Below are 13,817 nucleotides of genomic sequence, written 5' to 3'. Positions count from 1 at the left end.
AATTTTTGGCAATACACAACACAAAGGGAAAATTCAACAATCAATCAAATTACTTTAGGTACAACAAATAATACTAAGATTTTCTACGTTTATCTACCATATATGCCAACACAATTTCTGCATTTCTTGCTAGTCAGAAAGCAGGAAACGTTTTGATAAAATAACAAACAAAATACATGAAATAATTCAATAAATCGTGATTGGGTGATCGCACTTTACGATTCTGCAGCAACAAACATACTTCCTACACATTCACGTCTAACGGGCAACTCATTTCTGAATAATTCTTGTTTTAACACCACCTAAGTTAGTGCAAGGAAAACATCAAAAAATAGGCATAACGAAAGCATATATAGCACATAGAGTCTACTGCATTGAATTGAAGACAGGTGATTTCGAAACAAACCTTCTACTTCCTCGAATTGAACTTCCTTCACTATGTCTGCAGCTGCATTGTACTCAAATCTGCAGGTGTTGAATTCAAATGTAGTTAGATGAAGCTCAACAGCAACTAGAAGCTCTATCATTTGTTCATTCTATTTTCTACTGTGCTGATACCTTGAAAGAGCTACCCAAACAAGTAGAACAGATAAACGAACACAGATTAAATCAGACTACCTGTTAGATAAGGCAACCTCGAGTTCATAGTCAGAGGCACTCTTTGTAGCATCCACTAAGACCGTCACAATTTCCGTCTTTCTAGTACTAGCCATGAGTAGGTCATATTCGGTGGGAATAATGATGGCAAAGAAATTGTCGCTCAGTTCACTTAAACACAGTTTCTCAACAGCAGCAAGGGCTATCCTTCTTTTTAGTGCATCGGTCTCTGGATCCGCAATGTAGATGGCAAAATCAGTTACGAGAAGTATGCGACGTTTCATCTTGCCCGAACCAGTGAACTTTATAACTTTGTCAGCAAACAGGACTTTTCTGTCACCTAAAATATGATTCAATAGGGCACACTTTTAGCAAACATAAGTACCAAGGCACATGGACATATAATCTACGCTTACACACACGTTAAAAACATAGTGAAAAAAAACTGGCTGCCCTATATGCGATCAGCAATAACTCAAAAAAGCACCATCACGTTTATGTGTGATTTATTGATATTTATCCATGTTTTCTTTCCTCTGTTCTACCACAGTTTCAGTTGTCCTCAACTCGGAAAAAAAATATGAACAAGAAAACAACAGATTCGGCACCTAATTAACAAATACTAGTAGATAAAACACCATCTAATATCCACTATGAACAAATTGAATGCACTAGAAGGGAAAACGAATGCTTGAGTCAAGACACTGCTAAAAGTGCAAGTTCTATATCTAAACATAATCTACACTTACATATCATTAGAAACATGGTGAAAAAAATGCAGCTTTTATTGCCTGGATAGCACAATATTAATATGACGCATTTTTTGTGTTTCGGTATATCTCCTAGCAACTATGAAAAGAAAAACTATTACTCAGTTTCCCTATATGCAATGAGCGATAACTCAAAAGGCCACCAATTTGTAACAAGCACCATTACGTTTATGTCCAATTTCTTGATCTTTATCCATTTTTCATTCCTCTGCTCAACCACAGCTACAGTTATCCAATAACATGACTAGGCAGAGAGCATTTGTCTTCAACTTGGGATAAAAATCATCATCTAATGTCCACACTATGAACAAATTGAATGTACTATAAGGGAAAAACGAATGCTTACACGTTAAATAAAACACCAATTAAAACCTTCAAAGATCGAAAAACGAATGCTTGAGTGAAGATCACTGCTAAAAATATGAGTTACAGCTGAGAAGAGCCTCTAATGTGATACAAACGCTTTGTATTGTTCTTATTCACATATGCATAACACTTTCACATTAACTAAAAACGAAGTAAAACCTTCAATGATCAATCATATATTCTAAAGCAAATAAAACCCTTGCCAATTCTAACCTTAATTTCTGAATCCAAACAAATGCAAGAGAAAATTGCAATCAATCAAACGAGAGATCCGCAAAACAGCCCGCGAAATCAAACCTTGTTTCTCGAGAATCTTCATAAGATGAGGTCTGGACTGAATATCGATATAATCACCCTGAAAATCCCGAAGGCGAGAGGCTTTCCGTCTGACTTTGACTCCCATGAAGGGATCTAAATCCTCCGCCGCATTGCTGCTGTCGTCTACGGTTTCATCGTCGCCTTCATCGTACCGAGGCTCCGAGGTGTCGATTTGGATCCGGCGGTTCGAATTCAATCGCGACATTTGCAGAATTCTCAGAGAAAAAACAAACAACAAATCCTCATGAGCTAAACTGCAAAAAACAACAGAGATTTTGGCAACGAAAGTGGGTCCAAATCAGTAAAGGCCCATCGAATATTGGGCTTGAGAGGTTAGGGGTTGGGCTCAACATCGGTTACTGGGCTTTGGGCATTGGAATTGAACAAAACTAATCACAGCTTCAAATTCAGTATTTTATATTATACCCTCCACTTTTTTCACAATAATTCAAGCTTTTCAATTATTGTTTTGTAAAATTTGGGTATTTAATTAAAAGGGTACATTAAGGTCCTTACACCCCTTTAATGTTATATACAATACAAATTACAACCATAGGATAGATGGATTGGATGGATGTGATTTAAATCACCCGAGCTACATTATTCGACCATTTTCGTACATTATCGGGGCAAAATTGGTATCACACAAAAATCTGTGGCAGTTTCAAAACTGCAGTTCTGAGATTTCAGCGGAATTAATTTGAGCGACGATTTCACAACCCAATCTCTCTCCTCTCTCTCCGTCAATTCGTCTCTAATTCCAGTCTCTATTCCCCTCAATTCAACTCTCCCCCAAACCCTAGACGCCGCCAAATCTCACCACAAAACCGAAATCACGCCTGTTTTCGCCGTCAACAAGACTGAAACTGTACATTATTTCAATAGCTTCAGAGTGTTTTTCGAGTGTAATGTGATGATTTCAGTTTCGGTGAACCTTTATTCGAGGGTTGTATAAAAGGGTCGTATTTCTGGTAAATTTCAACTCTAAAATATCTGGGGTTTACAATTAGAAGTTTGTTCTTCAGTGATTGTCTGTGTTTTGCTTTCTAATTGCTTCAGATGATATTGATTTCTGTACATTGGGTATTTCTTCGGGTTTTTTCATCAAATATTAATGTTTTGATGATAAATCTACATTAGAAACTACTCAGTTGTGCTTCATCTTGAATCGTGTGTTCTTGATGTCTCTTGATGATAAATCTACATTGGGTAATCATCATATTGTTCATTTATTGACAACAACGTACCTATTTGCAGTGGTCTGAGTTTGTATATTACAAAATTTATTCTTGAAACGATAATTTGGTGGCGTTACAGTGAGTATTCATTTGTAATTGTGTATCTATACAAAATAAAATTTTGTACAATATACGTTTGGTAAGTGTACATTATCTCATTATATTATATGTGATACATTATCTAGGCTATTATGTACATTATTTTAATAAAATTTTTCTTTTTTATGTGTGTTTTGGATATACAATAAATAATGGATGAAAATTGGCCTTTAATGTACATGTATAATGCTAAATGATGTACATATGTAAGGATTTAATGTTTGGCGGGAGTTGAATCCATACCCTTTGGGTTTAGCAATCCATGGGGCTAGGTTGTAGTACCCACTCACAAAACGAAACTATCACCAAGGGTAGGGATTTTGAATCATTCCCCTAGGGTTTAACAATCCATGGGGCTAGGGTATAGTACCACCGCAAGCATTGAGTTTCATATTTTTATGTGTGTTTTGGAATGCTTATAGTAAATATTATACAAAAAGTGGCATTTAATGTACATGTGTAATAGTAAGTGATGTACCTGTGTAAGGATTCAATGTGTACATTGATTACTTATGCGTTGGTACACTATTAAGTCTTGTGTGTACATCAAGTCTTCTAATTTGAAGCATCATATTACATCGATTATTTCAATCTGTACAATCCTTATCTACATTGATATGTTGTGTTATTAGACATTCAATTTACATCTTGGCTAATAAATGTACGCGTGTCTTATTAGAATCAAAGTGGACAACAACCGCCTTTGATGAAGACATTCCACTTTTATTTATACACCAATTTAGGGAGGAAATGACTGCGGATAAGGAGGCTGAGCGTGCTGCTGCGCCAAAGCGTTTACATTGTTTATAATATTCATGTTTACATTGCTTATAATATTTATGTTTTAATGTACAATTTGACTTTTGTACATTAATGATAGCTTTGTGTGCATTGTATAATTATACATTACTTACTGTACGTAGGGGTGAGCAAAAAAACCGGAAACCGAATATCCGAACCGAACCAAACCGAAATTTTGAAATTCGGTTCGGTTATTTCGGTTTTTCGGTTTGGTTCGGTTTTGAAAATAAAAAAATTTCGGTTTTTCGGTTCGGTTCGGTTCGGGTGAAGAAAAAATCCGAAAAACCGAAAAACCGAATTATATATATATTCTATTAATTTAATATATTATATTATATATAATATATAGTATATTCTTTTAATAAATTCTACTATATTATATATATTATATGTATTATTAATTTTATATTATATATAAATATTCTATTAGTATATATAAAATAAAATAAATTACACACACATATATACATTAATATTATATTTATTTTTTCGGGTTTTTCGGTTTTTTAAGTTCAGTTTTCGGTTTTTCGGTTTTTCGGTTTCGGTTCGGTTTGGATTTTGACATAAATTCAGTTTTTCGGTTTTGGTTCGGTTTTGACAAAAAACCGAACCGAAACCCGAATGCACACCCCTAACTGTACGAATAGTACATTAATTGTATTTGATGCGTACATTATTTATTAAGTATGTTGTTAATATACATATAGGGAACAATAATGTAACGCATCATGCATAGTAATGTACCATTGTAAAAGAATAATTGGAAGATGTACATACAAGTCATAACAATGTAGTCATTCACTTATAAATAATGTACGAAAACTCATAAATAATGTAGTAATTCAATAGTAAATAATGTGGTCATTCACAGCGTAAACGAATGATGTACATAAAATACATACCTAATGCGTCATTCACTAGTGAATAATGTACGAAAACTCATTAATAATGAAATCATTCAGTACTAAATAATATAGATGTCAAAGCAACTGTTAGAAACAATATGTTTGGAAAACAAACGAAAAATATCATGATTTCTTCTTCTCCTTACGCTTCTCATTGCCTATATCCGTATCTTTTTTCTGGACATTATCTCGAATCATGATGTCACATCGCACCACATGTCCTACACTTTCGAAGCGGTTTGCTAGCCTCCTTTATAGTCTTTTTCCCCTGGGAGATCATACGGCTAGCATCTGTACACAAAAAGCAAATATAATTGTCACCAAACTGAATCCAAACGAGTATACATTATACGATTACTTTTGTACATTATTCATTGTTAGACATGTACTAGTATATTATAAGACTATATTCTTACATTATTTCCTACATTAGAAAACAAAATTTTATGCATGTGTTGGTAATATGGCCTAACTCATGGATTGCTAAACCCTAGGGGAATGATTATAACTTCCTGCCATTGGTGATGGTTTCGTTCTATGAGTGGTACTACAACCTAGCTCCAAAGATTGCTAAACCCAAAGGGTATGCATTCAACTCCCGCCAAACATTAAATCCTTACGCCTATACATCATTTAGTGTTACGCATGTACATTAAAGGCCAATTTTCGTACATTATTTACTGTATGAAATCTAAAACACACATAAAAAACGAAATTCAATACATGTGGTGGTACTATACCCTAGTCCCATGGATTGATAAACCCTAGGGGAATGATTCAAACTCCCTACCCTTGATGATGGTTTCATTTTATGAGTGAGTACTACAACCTAGCCCTAGGGGAATGAATACAAATCGACATTACCTTCTTCCATCGTTGATCAAGTTGGTCAAGTTTCAGTACGTATAAGGAAATATAAAATACCAATTCGTCGTATTGATTTTGCTGAGTTTCTGTAGCTGAATGTACTACGTGAGTTTTTGTAGGTAGTCAATTAAAAAAGGAAATAAAATCATATAATATCAATCATGAAATACACGTCTATATGGAAGGAGATAATCTAGGGAAGTGCAAAACCACTGCATTTGGCATCTTCCTAAACTAACCTTTTTGAATATTTTTAATACTTTTACTAATTACACATGGCATAAAAAACATCCATTAGATGGCAAGATCCAAGAGTTAAGATTTGTGTTGTGTTTTACAAATATTTAATGTAAGGACATGAATACATCCCTTTAATTAAATTATTAAGTATGTGCTTATATGTGCATACACTATTAATCCAACCAAACAATTTTTTTATCATGATTAATCTTTACTTATCACATATTGTATCTGGTTATAATATTATCAAAACAATCGAACGACACCTCACACAGTATTGTGCATCCAAAAGCATTTGAATCATAATCACTTACACTCGGTGATTTTATGTACACATATGCATGCTCGAACGCGCTTAACAATTAGCATTCTGCAGCGTCGTGCTTCACCAAAGTAGCTTACGTCGCTAGCCTTAGAGTAGTAATAGTGAACCCGAGTGTGAACCCAACATTATTTTATTTTTTGAATCTATGTTCATTTGGAGAGCACCCCACATGGTGATAAGAAACACGACTTTGTTGGCCAGCGACAAACGCTTCCGTAGTGCATGTCTAATTCATTTGAAAAAACGTGAAGAAATCGTCTTCTGTTGGCGACATACAACACATCATTTTAATTAATATGGCCGTCAAGGCTAAAGAATGATGACTGATTATGTATACAATAATACAAATTATTTTATATTATCAACGATTATTCTCTACAATTATCATTTATCAGCATGCATTCAAATATCGTAATTCACTTTTAGAAAAGATAACAAATAGTGTTAGATTTTCATTTGACATTATCCACCTTAAATATATTACCAACCTTTAAATATAAAGATTTTTATTACATTATTAGGAAATAATAAAAGGTGATCACGAACGAAAATGAAATAAAAATATAAATTACGTACTCATGACATGACGTTTATCTACGTCTGGGGCGACGTCGAGTCAATTATTTCACTGTATAATTTTTTTATATAATATAGTTAAACCTAAATATAAACTGCACAGACGCATAATCTGATTGTGGATTAATTAATTTCTTTTCAAGCTAGCCTCCAAACTCAACATACAAAACTATACAACACACATTTTTTGACCAAATCTTACCCTATGAGTCAAGAACAAAAATGTGATGCATGTCTTGATAGCCTTTTGAACTTACAAACACGTACTACATGCATAGTCATATATAGATGCACATGATATTAGTAATATTAATTATATTATGTAGACTTAGAGAGTTCAAACATGTGAAAAGAATGTCAAAAGATTGAGGTCACATAACATGACATGATCCCATAGCCCTTCAACTTCAACTAGTCGCGCGTCGTCGTCATCATCATCATCATAAATCTTTTTTATTTATATATGCATGTCGACTTAGCATTGTAGATCTACGTAATTAGATGCTAGATTTTAGTAATTATGTCCACACACATATCAAGATCAACACTTAAACAAAAACAAGGAAACCGAGAAATACGTTGTTCAGCCGAAGCCTACATCCACGTACGAAGAAAAGGTTTTTGTGTATTGAATTGATACAATCTAGATGGAATACAAGATCGCAACTAGCTCTAGATTACAAACAACGAAGAACATTCATCTCTCTAGTGAATTTCTGCTCTCATCTAAACCAAGATTCAAACTCCCCCATTCACTGATGAAAATCTACTTTCACCTCTCTGTAATCACACGCTTGTTCTCTCTATTCTGTTTCACATCACACACCTCCTCTAAATATCAGTGAGTGTGTGTGTGTGTGTGCGGTTATTCGCTGAGATCTCTACTCAGCTCACTTAGAGCTCGAACGGTTGTAACCACCGAAAACAGCTATGGAACAAACTCTTCAACTTAGCTTCCAACAGCTAGTTTTTCAAACCCTCGGCCCCTTTATTTGATCAGCCAAAAAGCTAACAAATCCTCCACCTGGATGATCAACTGCACATACAAAAACCAGAACTTCATCACCATACACTTCATCCTTACAGATTTCGAACCAAGCCCACTAAATCCAAGCAATAGTTGAACTTGGACATTGGCAGAGCCTTTGTGAGCATAATAGCGGCATTATGATTAGTGCTCACCTTCTCTATCCTCACATTCTTCTTTTCCACTTATTCCCGAATGAAATGCAGCCTCACATCAATATGCTTACTGCGCTCGTGGAAAGTTTGATGCTTTGCCAAGCAGATGGCACTGTTGCTATCACATCTCACAACCATACTCTCTTGCTTTACACCAAAATCACCAATGATTCCCTTCATCCAGTAACTCTCCTTCACAGCCTCAGTCAAAGCCATGTATTCAGCCTCCGTAGTTGATAGAGATACCACAAATTGGAGGCCAGACTTCCAACTCACTGCTGAATTGAACAAAGTGAATATGTATCCAGATTGAGATCTTCCGTTGTCTAAATTCGCTGCATAACTTGAGTCGCAGAAACCAACCAAAGCATCCTCATCATTCATATCTTCTAATCTGAACATAATTCCTAGATCATCATGACACTTTAAGTACCTCAGAATATGCTTAAGTGCCAGCCAATGCTCTTTGCCCGGACATGACATATACCTAGTTGCTACACTGATGACATGGGCAATGTCCGGCCGAGTACAAATCATTGTGTACATCACACTACCAACTATATTGGCATATGGGATCTGCTTCATTTCCCTTTCCTCTGCCTCATTTCTTGGACACTGATCTTTTGACAATCTGAACTGTTGAGGGATTGGAACTGATGCCCCTTTGCTGCTCTCAACTTGGAACTTTTGTATCACCTTCTTGATGTAATCTCTCTGAGATAACCATAATGTCTTGTTCTTTCTGTCCCTCAATATATCCATGCCCAAAATCCTCTAAGCACACCCCAGATCATTTATCTCAAAACCATTTCCAAGCATTTCTTTCACCTTCTGAAGCTCCTTCTTATCTGGCCCAGAAATCAAGATATCATCGACATACAACAGTAGATACACTACAGATGCCTTGTTTCTATCCTTAAAATAGACACAACTATCATATTTGGATTTTTCAAAACCCATCCTTTCCATATGCTCATCAAATTTAAGATGCCATTGTCTGCTGGCCTGTTTCAGTCCATACAAGCTCTTCTTGAGCAAACAGACCTTATCCTCACTCACATGCATCAAGAAACCCTCTGGCTGATCCATGTAGATGGTTTCATCTAAATCACCATGCAATAAAGTCGTTTTTACATCTAATTGCTCTAATTCCCAATCCCTTTGTGCAAGCAGAACTCTGATGGGAGCATGCTTCACAACAGGAGAATACACTTCATTGTAATCAATTCCTTCCTCCTGAGTGAAGCCCCTTGCTACAAGCCATGCTTTAAATCTGATTAAGTTTCCAGCCTCCACCTTTTTCTTGAAAATCCACTTGCAGCTAACTGGTCTGATCAGTAGGTTTCTTGACCAAAATCCAGGTCTCGTTCTAGATTAGAGACTCTATCTCTTCAATCATGGCACTCATCCATTGTTTGCTTTCATTGGATTCCATGGCTTCCTTAAAATTTGATGGCTCAACATATTCAATCTTTTCAGCCATACACAGTGCACACAACAAGTACTCAGCATCACTATATCTGGTTGAGTGCCTTGGGACTCTTCTCACTCTATCCCTTGCTAACATATAGGTATCCAGATTTTGCTGACTAACCTCAGGTTCTAGTGTGTTGCTGCCTTCTTCATTTTCATCAGCCACTGTTGTTCCATGCTCAGTATCAACAGTTGCTTCTTGCTCAGTATCAACAGGCTTATACACATCTGAAACCTCCACCTGAACAGAATTCTCAGGCTCTAAAGGATCGATCTGTTCTGACCTCTCAAGTTCTGGCTCTTTGTTGGCTTGCTTATTATCCAGATATGGCATTCTTTTCTCCTCAAATTGCACATCTATGCTAATAATAACCTTTTGATTTCTTGGTCCTATGCACCATAGCCTATGCCCCTTCACTCCCTTTTGGTAACCAATCATCACACATCTCAAAGCCATTGGCTCTAACTTGCTTTGTCTGATGTGTGCATAGGCCATACAACCAAATATCCTAATATTCGAGTAATCCAGACTCCTTCCATACCATCTCTGATCAGGAGTCTCAAAACTTATTGATGAAGGACTTTTATTTTTGAGTACTGCTGTCATGCTTACAGCTTCACCCCAGAACCGTTTAGGCAAACTAGAGCTAAACAACATGCATCTAACCCTCTCCAAGATTGTTCTGTTCATGCATTCAGCAACCCCATTCTGTTGTGGGTTGCATGGAACAGTCCTATGTCTCTTCATACCCTTCTCCTTGTAGAACAAATCAAATTCCTTGCTTGGAAACTCTAAGCCATTATCAGTTCTTAAGCACTTCAAAGAACAGTCCTTCTCCAGTTCTACTTCCCTACACCATTCCTTAAATTTCATGAAGGTTTCTGACTTCTCCTTTAAAATAAACACCCATAACTTCCTGGAGAAATCATCAATAATAGATAGAAAGTATTTACCTCCACCCAAAGTGAATGGTGTGGCTGGGCCCCACAAGTCACTGTGTGCATAGTCCAGAGGTGTTGTTGAACCGTGAATTCCCTTTGTGTATGGTAGCTTCTTGCTTTTCCCAAGCATGCACTACTCACATACTCCCAACTGCTCATTCGAATCATTAAGTTTGATCAGGTTCCTTTTCCCAATTCCTTGATTCCAGCCTCCCCTAGATGTCCAAGTCTGAGATGCCAAGTTCTTAGATCCAAACTCTGCACCACATTCACAGCTCCAAAAGCTGCATTTGCCTTCAGATAATACAAACTTCTCTTTCTTTCAGCCACCATGATCACTTCCTTATCCTTCACTATATTCATGATTCCACCTGAAAGAACACAGGCATAGCCACCTGCATCCAAGACACCAAGGGATATCAGATTCCTTCTAATCTCTATGATGAATCTTACACCTGTGAGCAACCTAATGGATCCATTATGCAGTCTGAGCCTTATGTTCCCAATCCCTCTGATGCTTCAAATTTGATTATTCCCCAATAAAACTGACCCATTAGCCTCTATCATGTCATCATACCAGCTCTCAATAGGGCAATATGAAAGCTGCAGCCAGAGTCCATGATCCATAGGAGCTCATTTGATCTTTCAGCCACAGTCAGAGCCTTAGGAATTTCCAACTTCTCTGCAAAATTAGTTGTATTCTTATTATTTTCCTCTTCAGCCTGCTTCCTTTTTCCAAGAAAAACAATTCTTCTTCAAGTGGCCCGGCTTCTTGCAATAATGGCATGATCTAGTTTCCTTTTCTTGATCTTGACCTGCCTTTTGAGATGGGTGAACTTGCTTTGATCCGTTTGCCTTTTTCTTGAAGTTCTTCTTTCCCTTTGTTCCCTTGATAATGAGACTTTCTGTAACAGGATCAGAGGATCAGAGGATCAGAGGATGCCTTATTTCCTTGCTTCTGGAGTTCTTTGCATTTAAGAGCTGTCTGCACTTCCTCCATAGTTATTGTGGTCTCCCTTCCATAAAGCATCGCATCTTTAAGCTGTTCATAAGACTCTGGCAAAACATTCAATAAGATAATTGCCTTGTCCTCATCTTCCAACTTTACATTAATGTTCTCAAGATCATCAACGATCTTGTTAAACGAATCCAGTTGTTCCTCCATTCGTTTCTCATCTGCGATCTTGAAGGAGTAGAGCCTTTGCATAATATATAACCGATTCGCCAAAGACTTCGTCATGTAAATGACTCTAGCTTGAGCCAAATCCCACCTGCGGTGGTCTCCCTCGCAACTTCTCTGAGTACTTTATCTCCAAGATTCAAAATGATTGCACTGTACCAACATAGCCTTCATCTTCAATCGTCATAGGCCGAAATCATTATTCCCCGAGAATTTCTCGGCCTCAAATCTCGATATCGACATCCCTTCTTCTTAGTGTGATCGCGCAACAACGATTCCCACAGACAGCTCCACGTTGTGAAACAAGATCAATACTTAAACAAAAACAAGGACACCGAGAAATACGTGGTTCAGTCGAAGCCTACATCCACGAACGAAGAAAAGGTTTTTGTGTATTGAATTGATACAATCTAGATGGAATACAAGATCGCAACTAGCTCTAGATTACAAACAACGAAGAACATTCATCTCTATTGTGAATTCTGCTCTCATCTAAACCAAGATTCAAACCCCCTCATTCACTGATGAAAATCTACTTTCACATCTCTGTAATCACACGCTTGTTCTCTCTATTCTGTTTCACATCACACACCTCCTCTAAATATCTGTGTGTGTGTGTGTGTGCGGTTATTCGCTGAGATATCTACTCAGCTCACTTGGAGCTCGAACGGTTGTAACCACCGAAAACAGCTATGAAACAAACTCTTCAACTTAGCTTCCAACGGCTAGTTTTTCAAACCCTCAGCCCCTTTATTTGATCAGCCAAAAAGCTAACAATAAGGTTGCTTTCAGACGAAAATCGACCGGTTTCAGTTGGAAACCACTGGTTTGAACCAGAACTGGAATTGCCGATTACTTATTCAAAATTGAGTTGGGTATTTCTCTGCTACTATGCTTACGATTCTTTTTACCATAAAACTGTAACCACCCTTCACTGACTGGACTAAAATAGACATTTTTATTCCAGTTTCAGTTTTGTAGGTCTTCATGTCTCAATATAAAATCGCATGTTTGAACCAGAACTGGAATCACCGATTACCGATTTAAAATTTGGAACCGAGAATTTCTGATGTAATGCCGGTTCCATAACCCCACTAACGATATGTAGAAATTGTTTTATCCTAGTATATTGCCCAACATATCTTTGTCGGTTGGTTGAACTACTAAAACAGTCCATCAAAACGCAACAACAATTTTATTCACAAGTGCTGTTGCAAATCACGTGTCTAATTATATTTTTATGGTATGAACATAAGTTTTTGCAGTAAGCCCATAAAATAATAATTATTTCATTCACGTTTATACTACTATTTCCTAGTGGAGAGTGGGTCACACGCGTGCATTTTCCTTTGTTTTCCCATATCTAGCTAGATGCATAGTAATACTATGTATCTTTGGTGGCTGTCCTAAATAATCATTAAACAATATAGATATTCACATCAACCAATATCCGAAAATTATTACTAGTATATACTTATCTTGGTAAGTGATATCTTGGTAAGTTATTGAAGGATTTTGATTAAGTGGTGGTACAATATGTGCATGGAGAAGGGAATTTTGCTGTTGATTTTATGTCACATTATGTTTATAGGTTTCCAAGAGGAATGCATGTGTTAGAAACAATCCCTATGGAGCTCCGTAATTGGCTGTTGCATGATAGAATAGGCGTTTCTTATATTCGGTAGTTTAGTTTGTTTTCAGGCTCTGACTGCGGTTAGTTACCAAAAAAAAGAATATAGTATGTAATACGGAGTATAACTTATTTTTTGGAATGCGTATCTCATTTTTATATACTGATTTTATTAAATACTCCATGAGTGAATTATGTTTCAAAAACGTGAAATTTATTTATTAAATATAGTAAAAGTGAAATAAAACATATAACAATGGACATCCTAAAATTTTAAAAATAGATAATTAATGTCTGACATAATTAAA

General features: G+C 36.4%; 1 protein-coding gene across 1 annotated transcript; it reads right to left on the bottom strand.

Moving 5' to 3' along the window:
* Positions 1-2: 2 nt before the first annotated feature.
* On the bottom strand, positions 3-2,298 carry LOC121802985 (myosin IB heavy chain-like). The gene is made up of 4 exons (XM_042202682.1): positions 2,031-2,298; positions 619-937; positions 407-465; positions 3-302 (listed from the first exon to the last, which is right to left on the bottom strand). The coding sequence occupies exons 1-4, from the start codon at positions 2,254-2,256 to the stop codon at positions 271-273; spliced, it is 636 nt and encodes a 211-aa protein (XP_042058616.1). The 5' UTR covers positions 2,257-2,298; the 3' UTR covers positions 3-270.
* Between the last annotated feature and the right edge of the window lie 11,519 nt (positions 2,299-13,817).

Source organism: Salvia splendens, chromosome 5 (genome assembly GCF_004379255.2).
Source record: "Salvia splendens isolate huo1 chromosome 5, SspV2, whole genome shotgun sequence".
Classification (NCBI taxonomy): domain Eukaryota; kingdom Viridiplantae; phylum Streptophyta; class Magnoliopsida; order Lamiales; family Lamiaceae; genus Salvia; species Salvia splendens.
The sequence above is the reverse complement of the archived record's forward strand: the minus strand, read 5'-3'. Positions and strand labels throughout refer to the sequence as shown.

Bases quoted from the DNA above. Each gene is read 5' to 3' on its own strand.
- LOC121802985 (XM_042202682.1), bottom strand. From the start codon at position 2,256: ATGTCGCGATTGAATTCGAACCGCCGGATCCAAATCGACACCTCGGAG. The intron at 938-2,030 runs GTTTGATTTCGC...ATCATATTTTAG, and splicing joins GAAGATTCTCGAGAAACAAG to GTGACAGAAAAGTCCTGTTT. The intron at 466-618 runs GTAGTCTGATTT...CAACACCTGCAG, and splicing joins GAGGTTGCCTTATCTAACAG to ATTTGAGTACAATGCAGCTG.